This window comes from Poecilia formosa, unplaced genomic scaffold (assembly GCF_000485575.1).
Source record: "Poecilia formosa unplaced genomic scaffold, Poecilia_formosa-5.1.2 Scaffold185, whole genome shotgun sequence".
In the NCBI taxonomy this organism is placed as follows: Eukaryota; Metazoa; Chordata; class Actinopteri; order Cyprinodontiformes; family Poeciliidae; genus Poecilia; species Poecilia formosa.
The window spans coordinates 1,163,556-1,172,915 of NW_006800124.1; the positions used below are offsets into that span (position 1 = coordinate 1,163,556).

General features: G+C 38.3%; 1 protein-coding gene and 1 long non-coding RNA gene across 6 annotated transcripts in view; one reads left to right on the plus strand and one right to left on the minus strand.

Annotated features, from left to right (window-relative positions):
- Window positions 1-829, plus strand: part of LOC107837886 (uncharacterized) — an 18,211-nt gene extending 17,382 nt beyond the window's left edge. Inside the window, exon 3 of the long non-coding RNA XR_001663939.1 lies at window positions 714-829. This is a non-coding gene — a long non-coding RNA (uncharacterized LOC107837886). The remainder of the gene's footprint in view (window positions 1-713) is intronic.
- Window positions 1-9,360, minus strand: part of mgat4c (mgat4 family member C) — a 149,508-nt gene that overhangs the window by 20,343 nt on the left and 119,805 nt on the right. For 4 of the 5 annotated variants that reach the window (XM_016678561.1, XM_016678560.1, XM_016678559.1 and 1 more), the window contains one exon: window positions 2,124-2,218. The exons of the other annotated variant lie outside the window; for it this stretch is intronic. In XM_016678561.1, coding sequence (XP_016534047.1) covers window positions 2,124-2,154 — 31 coding nt within the window. In that variant the 5' untranslated portion in view covers window positions 2,155-2,218. The remainder of the gene's footprint in view (window positions 1-2,123; window positions 2,219-9,360) is intronic. 5 annotated transcript variants of the gene reach the window in all.

The window sequence follows — 9,360 nt, forward strand, 5'->3', positions numbered from 1 at the left end:
TGGTAACTCAAAGCGGAAACAAGTGAGCGGAATTAGCTCCTGGAGAAGTGACGTCAACGCCTTAGGTGCAAAGAGCCCATAGATGTGAGAGAACTTCTCGTCCAACATCAGTGTCTGACCTCAAAAATGCTCTCTAAGAATAATTGTCTATTCACATAGTGTGCAAACAATGCTAACTCAAAAATAAAGTCTCACCTTGGGTTCATATGTGTAAATGGTAGCATTGCTAACTACTGCTATGAATATATTTTAACTTCTTTTCTGCTGGTGTTGCCAACTGTCCAGTTTCTTACAGTATAAACATTTTAATTAAATATTTATGTACATATCAATGCAAAAGTCTTCACTAATTGCCAGTCTCTTTTTGAGTAACTTGTTTTAGAAAGTGTGGAAGTAGTTTACTGGTCTAATCAGATGGAGCTAAACGAGGCAGTGAACCGACTGTAAGACAGTTTCATTAACAAGCATTTAACTGTGAAATTTATGTTCCGGGCTGAAAAAATGACAAAGATTTTCACCAATTTCTCTCTCATTAGATTCCAGAATTCAATGCGCCGATCCTTGTCTTGTACGAATTCAGACGTCTCACGTGAATATCTTTCTGCTTCGGCAACAAGAGAAGAAATTAATTTTGTTTTATCTACTGATCTGGTAGAACAAATGTACAGCTGAAACCAGATATCTATGTACAGTGAATAAAAAGACACAAATAGGTGCTGTGGTGGCGCAGGGTTAAGCACAACCCACATATGGAGGCCTTAGTCCTCAAAGTGTCTGTCACAGGTTCGAATCCTGGTCTGGTGACCTTTGCTGCTCGTCTTCCCTCCCTCTTATTATCTACTTTCCTGTCTGAGCAAAAAAAGAAACACGTTTTATATCCTCACTGTTTGAAATCAAATCAAACCAAACTTTCCTTGTTCTAGCTTAGTTAGAATTACCAAAATTATCCCTCAATGCCACAAAACTCGGTGAGAGCATTTTTCTAATAAATTTTATTCCAACTTTAGTTGAATTCAAGTAAAATGGAAATAAACCTTAAAAGTTGGACCCAAGTCATACATTTTAAAAAGACAAGTTATCCCTGATACCAACTAAGGAAAATTAGAAAAAACAACAACTTGCGACTTAAATTTTCTAACCAAGTTTTTTGACATTTAGCAAATAGAAATAACTTTGGTAATTCTAACTAAGCCAAAACAAAAAAAGTTTGGTCTGATTTAACTTCAGACAGAGAGAGAGAAAAAATGTTTTCATCTTTCTACATGTAGATACATACCATACCATACCAACTTTATTTATAAAGCACTTTAAAACAACCACAGCTGATACATACAAATATTTTATGGGTTCTAACGATTTACAGTAAACTCTGCTGTGGGATCATGTTTCAGCACAGAGGTCAACAATGACACAGCGTGTCCTTTCTGAGCGGAAAGCCGAAGGGACTCCTCTGTCTTAGTAACAGAAGTTCAGTTTTTATTTTATTTATTTTTTTGCAATTACTCTCGAGGTGGATCTGCTGCTGTCAGTTTGAGATGCTGACAAAGGATGCCCTTTGCCTTTGAAGTGCTTCATCTTGCCTCAGGTAAAAGAGTCCATAACTTGGCAAAAAAAAAGAAAAAAAAGAAAAGGGAAAAACTTTTTGTTTAGTTCTCCGCCTCAGGCAGGCTTTCAAACCGAGCGAGCGTCTCTGATGTCAAAATATACACATTACACATCCAAAATACCACGTCAAAGGGAGAAAAGAGGAGGCAGAAACATCCCCGCTCATCTCATCAAAGTACGAGCCCTTCACTCTATCAGGAGAGTGTGTTGCACATTTCCTCCTACCTTTTGAGAAAGCAAATCAGAATCCACTAAAAGCTTGTTCGCCTGCATTATTAATGCACTCGGAGTGAAAGAAGTAGCCAGGAGTTACGCCTTGAATCCAAATCTTTACCCGACGACGTGGGGAAACAAGACGTCTCTATGAACATCCCGTGGATCGATAACCCTTTAAATGTTGAATATTTGATGTCCCGTTAGCATGATTTCATGCGGATTGATTTTAAAGGATCAAGCGGACACGCCGCCGTGTGTTTCCCAGAGGTCGGAGGTCAGCGCAGTGTTTCAGACGTTCTCACCTCCACGCCGGATTTTGTTGTCATTCTGCATTAAGTCAGACGTGTCGGCGCCGGCTCCACCTTTTGGCTCGTTTTCTGAGCAATTTCCAAGCTTCCTGCAAAAAAATGAATATGCATTGGCTCTGCAGCGAATCCATTTGCGAGACAGAATGATAATGAAGAGAAAGTGCTTTCAAAAAAAAAACCAAAAAAAAAAAAACAATTAATCTCATGTGAACGGCAGCTCAATGCCTCTAATGAGATGCTGTTTTAATAAGCCGGTGTGTACTACAACAAAACCGTTTGGAAAACATTATTGTTGATTTGTTTGATGACAAAAAGGCGACGGAGTGAACTGGATTCCCTGGAAGCAAAAACATTTATCGGTGCTTGATGTAAAGGAAATGTGCAATTTAAGTCCTGATATGTTTGTACTCTATTCATTTTACTTATTTATTTTACCCATGATGCTTTGCGTTAAAATTTGTTTTACAACTCCCAGACCACCAGCCGTACTTGTAAATGCACGTTCTCCCACAGAGCAAGAGAAGAAGAAGAAGAAGAAGAAGAAGAAGAAGAAGATGAAGAAAAAAAGACTGTGGTAATATCAACTTTTTCCTAAATTGAATAGTGCTACCATGGTTACGCCCTCAACTTTCACAGACCGGGACGGTCAATTCTATGAGCAGCAAATATTTAGTCAACTCCACTCTTAAGAATGAGAGATGAAGGTAAAAATATCATTTAATTTGATAAAATAAGCCGTTAGGTTGCATTGTCACCAGCTGCGTTTCCATTAACCATAGAATTCTACCTATTGAAAATATGAGAATAAATTCACCAAATGGAACCATGCTAAATTTAAAAAAAAATCTAGTTTTTTGATGAAAAGTTTTTGTTTTAGGATGAAGTGTTTTATTTCAACCGTATCAAAATAGATGTATTTCGCAAAACTGCAATGGAAACACTTGTACTGCATCACATGAGTCACCTGATGAACAGCTGGATGTTACTGCTAGAAACAGGAAGTGGCAGGATGATGATGGGTTTTTTCCAGACAACATGCAGCTGGCTCCACCTGAGCTCTCATAGCATCACACTTCAGAAAAAGTAGAGTTTGCCGTTCCAACATGTTGAATCCATAACTCTAATGTAAAATTTCCCCAAAACGCAGCAAATGTAGCAACTCCCAAGTAGGCGGAGCTTGTTGCTACAACGCCTGAATAACACACCAACATCTCCTCTGATTGGCTGATAGAGGATGAGCGCTAGCACCATGGATGAATTATGAATTTATAATATACATATGTATATATGTAACTGTTTACATTATGAATATTAATAGGTGATAAATTGTCACAGTAATAACTGTGATAAACAACAACATTGTTTTGAGATCATTTTCATCTACTATATTAGTAACGGCATGATAATGCTGCTTTGCTCTCTCAAAGACTAAAACTTTAGTGATGAAAGCTCAACACTGGAACTGGAAGACATTTTCAATATTTAAAATAAAACTAAACCAGCAAAATGGATGATGAAGTCTGTGTAAACAAAATGACCCTTCAAAAAATATGAATAATCCCAATGGAAATTGACATGCTGTTTATAATTTATCATGCTATCAGCTGATTAATTGCTTTTTGCAACAGGCTTAGTTTTAACATTTCTCGATTTTTAAAAGTTTTTCTGGGTATTATGTTGAACTTTTGAGATGTCCCTTTGAGACACGATAGACCTTAATCACAAACAAATTTTTCTGTTTTTGTTGTTGTTTATTTCCCACACAGAAGGGCAAACCAGACACGCAAAACTGTTCCTGCTAATTAGCTACAGTTTAAATAATTTAGTTAAAAGGAAAAATAAGCAAATTTCTACACAGTTATTGCATATTTCCCAACATTTTGTTTACCAGAAGCTGAGATTAAATCACTTTAATACCAAACAGCTTCTTTGAAGTCGACCTCAACATTTGGGCAGAGTCAGGTATACGCAATAACCACTGACTCACCGAAATCATGTTTATCTCTGTAAAGGAAAGCTCTTCCAAAACAGACAAAGATTTAGATGGAAGATCTTTATGGGAGTCTCATAAACAGCGCAGCGCATCACACTCACGAGCTAATTTCCCTTTTTTATTGCACCATGAAACCAAACTTTGCTCGCCTGAGTCGAACGTGGAGACAGAATGCCGCCGAGCTACCAGAGAGCCGGGCTGAGTGGAGAGCAAGCGAACGCTGTTGAGACACGGATCAAACCTGAGCGCTAATCGCCGCCTTGTAAACAACACGACTTTTCAGAAGAAAACAAATGTGCTTGTTACGGACCGGAGGCCCGCTGACTGCCTGGATGTGCTTATTTATTCATGGAGGTGGAGAGGGGCCCGGCTACTTCCTCAAACCCTCCGTCCCGCCAGTTATCCTCTCCCTGCTGTCCGACAAGAAGGGGGGCTGACCCAATTAAATATGCATGCTGACCATCCAGTGGAGATTAAAGTTCTCCAAGCTTTGTGCTTCCCTCGTTAAATATTGACGAGCTCGGCTCTCTCTCCGTGTGGCCTGAGCGTGTGTGTGGCTGTGTGGAGGTGTTGCATCCTGACCCAACACCCAGAAAGAGGAGAGGGAGAGAAACAGAGAAAGGATGGGGAGTATATAGTTGTTATAATATAGATTTTATAACAACTGGAGGTAACATAGTTACTTGATTGTGTTACAAAATACCATGATGTGGCTGGAAAATTCATAATACTGCCCCTTTAAAGCAGATCGACTGAGAAGTTCAATCAGATGCAGAGGGTAAAAACAACCAAAACAGGGTCAAAATTGCAATTTCAACCCAAAATGGCCGACTTTCTGTTTGTTGTAGGGAATTGGTGCTTGAGAATTTTGTGTAGGTTTTGGTAAGTTCTACCAAATTTCATGATTCTATGATAAAGTCAGCTAAACAAGGAGAGTGTTTCGAAAATTTCCAGGGGGCACTGTGGAGCTATCTGCGAAACCCTGAGAATTCTTAAACTTCCAGCACGATTCATGGAAAACTTGGTGAGCTTTTATGAATGTTTAGGCATCCAAAATGCATCTTCAGATGTGTGATCTTCCATTATTACATCCAGATTCTGATGTTGGTTTCAGACTGGAGAGGACTCTAAATAAATTGTACTGATGAATAAACAAGAACAATCGAAGACCTCTGGGTTTTAGAGTTACAGGTTTACAGCATTTTGTTCTTAATTTTCCCAGAACAGTAAACGGACATTCAGAGCTTCAGTCAAAACTCCATGCTGCATCTGACTGCTGAATCTTCAATATTTCAAAGACTGGCTATAAAAGTGATAGTCAGGAGAAAGTCCTCCTTCCACATTTTTTTTCTTCAAAATTCTCCTTGGATCTAGTTAACATGGCTTCAAACTGTTCCTCATGGTGGTGCAATAAACAAGTGAAGATGGCTTAGAAAGAAAAAGACAGCTGTTGTTTGGGCCTTGGCACTTTTAGTTTAAAGCAGTCCTCAGAAAGATGAAATAAACATGGCACCCTCTCCCAGAGAACTGCATTTGTTTTCACTGCGTTTGTTCGTAACCCTCAGTAACCTCCTGTTTAATCTATCAAAGGCAGACTGATCCTGAGAATGCTTTAATCCAAAATTATACAGCTGGACTTGTTTGGTCCAGACAACAGACCTAAGGACTCTTGTACCTCTCATTCAGACTGTTCTGAAGATCAAAACCTCTGGTAAGAAGCTGCATTTCCATTAAAAGCCTTTTCCTATATTCTGCTAATGTTAAAAAAAAACAAACAAAAAAACAAACCAGAATTAAACAATTGCAGTGTTTCTATTAAATAAGAAATTAAATCAATGTAACACGTGAATAAGCTTGTTGCTCCAAAAAGTCACTAAAAATCATTGTAGAGACAAATGTAAACAGTTACATAATACATATTCATGTTTCAGCCATGGCGCTAGCACTCGTCATTGATCAGCCAATCAGAGGAGACGTCGGCATCTTACTCAGGCAATGGAGAAACAAGCCTCTTATAACTGGGAGTGGATATGTATGCAGCATTCTGGGGACATTTTTACTAGCTACAGATTCAACATTTAGAATGACATAAAACTTATGACTTTTCCATACGATTTTTTTCTATATATGTTTGATATATATATATAGAATTTTTATAACAACTGAAGGTAACATAGTTACTTAATTGTGCTACCAATCATGTAACTGCACAATGCACAAAACAATATCTGGTGGAAACAATCCAAGATCCAAAAACAATCCATTGTCTTCCTACCACTTCCTGTTGTCTTCTTTGTCGTCTTCGGCAGTGGTAACATCCTGCTGATCACACGACTAATGTGATGTGAAAAAAAGTGTTTGGATTCAACTGAAAAACCACCTCATCTTAGCGCCAAAACTATTTTTTTATCCAAAATCTTGAGTTTTTTTTTTAAGTTGCCACTTTTCCTTTAAACAAATTTCTTTTTGTCATTTTAACTTGCGCCATTCTGTGGTTAATGGAAACACATCTAGAGACTCCAACAGATGTAAGGCGACAGTTGCATGGCCTCCACTAACTAAGCGAGCAGCAAACTTCACTCAAGATGGTAGGTAGATGTGCACAGATGAGCTAACGACAGCAAAAGCCAGAAAAAGTTCAGTTTTTGTCACTCTTGTTACAATCACCTCCAATATATTGGTTTCATTCGCCCTTTGCTGATGTTCGGCGCTACCTGTATGTCGAGACCATTATGTGACCCAAACATACAAAACATAGAACAACAGGGCAAAACTGATCATTCGGACTATGCTAATTATTCTAATAATTAATAATTCCTCACCATGCGTCTTCCTGAAGTCAAATGCTGATGAGTCAACTGGAGGGAATATAATGTTTAAACTTTAGCACTGTTAGTTAAAAACCTGCATGCTCTAAGACATAAAGTTGCATCTCTTTAGCATTAAATCATCTCCAATGTTTTAGCTTTGGCTTTTGAAAAAAAAAATACTGAGGCTAATTCTGCAGCGTATCTGAATAATTCATGGCATTTAATACACTTAATAGAAAAAAAAAAAACATGGCCTTGTCTAACCTCGTCTGGCAAAAATTATTTTAAAACTAATCAATTTGTTTTTTGTGAACATTCAAAAGGGGGTTGTTGATGAGTGTTTCAACCTGAACAACCCCACACTCTGATTCCAGGACATTGTCATGATCCGTGTTTCTGTGTATTTATTTTAAGGTTTTCTGTGTTCAGTTTCTGTCCTGAGTCTCTGTTTCTGCGTCTTCCCAGTTGATTGCTTCCCAGGTATGTCTCATTCCTTGATTACCCTCCCTGTGTATTTAGTCCCACCTGTTGTCTGTGTTCCTCGTCGTACGTCTATCGTTGTATGTCATTTGTTGTCTGTCTGCCTGCCATTACAGTCGTACTGTAAAGTCCTGTGCTGGTTATCTCTCTTATTCAGTCCTCAGTTTTTCAGTCGCTACCGGTATTTAGCTGTGTGCTATTGTCTCTGCCGTGCTGCCTGATCTGGACTGTTTTGAGCCTCATTCATTATTAAATTCATCATCTTCATCACAACCTGGGTCATCAGCGTTCTCTCTCACCACCACAAACCACACCCCCTGACAGACATGACCAAAACAAATAATATTCCATAAGTGCAACTGATTCAGATGTGTCACCACTAAGCTGTAGTCTGGAAAAAGAGACAAACTGTCACAAAGTGGACAAGTCAAATGTCTCCGGGAGAAAAGCTCAACAGCCAGACAAGATGAAGACTAGCCTCAGGGGCCACAATGACAGGAAGTGTCTTTTTGAGGAGTCAAAATGAGGGATCTTAATAAAAATAATGAAAACACTGTACTAACAGAATCAATTCAGCACAGAGCATTCTGGGTAAATACGACCAAAACAAAAGCATGAGTCTGGAGACAATGTTTGTGTATTTTACCAAAGACAAAAGAAAAATCCTACAACCGCTACATTCTGACGCTCCATCTTTGTTTACATTTTATGAAGAGGGAAGTTGTGCTCTGTGTCTTCTGAGGTTTTTGTGTCCTTTCCTTCTGTGGTTCCCTTGTGCAGCGCCAAGGCAAGGAGGGGAACAGGTTTTTAAATTAGCTTGGATCGTTTCATATGGTCCAGTGTGAAAGCAAACTGCAGCAGCTGAAAATGTAACAAATGTTTCAATTTTGGTTCCCATTCAAACCGAGTCCACTGGACTATCAGATGTAAAAAAATAAATAAATAAATAAATAAATAAATTAAAAAACGCTCTTAGTGTTCTTAGGATATGAGCTTTGCTTCAACTTTAATGTTAAAAGGGTTATTTGCGTGAATTTTCATTCTGATATCTACAGAAGTGATAATTTAGCTCTGGTCCTCTGCCACCACTGCCATGTATTTATATTTAATTTCAAAGCTTCACAGTCCAGCTAATAAGTCATCAAAGAAAGTCTATAAATATCCCATAAGCCTCTTTATTTCTGCTCTATTCTTGACTTAACAGAAATATGACAAATTATAGTCAAATCTCTGTGGAACTGCTTTAAGCAGCTCCTACTTTGTCATTATTCTTCAACCTCTGTAAAATCCCTCAGCTGCCTCTAAAACTAGTGTCACCAACGCCTTGACGTTACAAACCTGATCTAAAATTACGGGGTTTTCAAAACCATTGAACCACATGGTGCAACTAACTTTTATGTGTTTTATTAAAAGTCTATGCAATGGATCAACACACTAGTGTATAATTATGAAGTTGAAGGAAAATGATAGACAGTTTAGAAAATGTTAAATGCAGAAATCCTGAAAAGTGCAACATGGATTTATTTGTACACAGTGCAACTAAGTGCTCACAGAAGTCCACCTGTGTGTAATTTAATGTGATGCATTCTGGGTACAGAATAAACATCATTTGCTGCACCGAATCATAGGTAGAGAGGAAATGGAACTGCTTCGTAAGCAGTCTTTACCCACTTAACAATAAGAGCATGAATATAAACGACTGACTACTTAGCGAATTCTTAACAGTCGACAACAAAAACTTCAACTCAGATGTCAGACTTTCTTCAGTTGAAAGTTCATAATGTAGCCTAGCAAATTAGCTCTTTAGAATTTCTCTGGAAAAATGATGCGCTAAATATTTTTCAAAGATAGCTAAAGCGCTAAACGGAAAATTAGCTTCACTGCGGCGTAGTGAAAGTGTGCCCACCACAATTTTTTTTCCTTTTGTTTCCGTGTCGGCTTCAGCTTT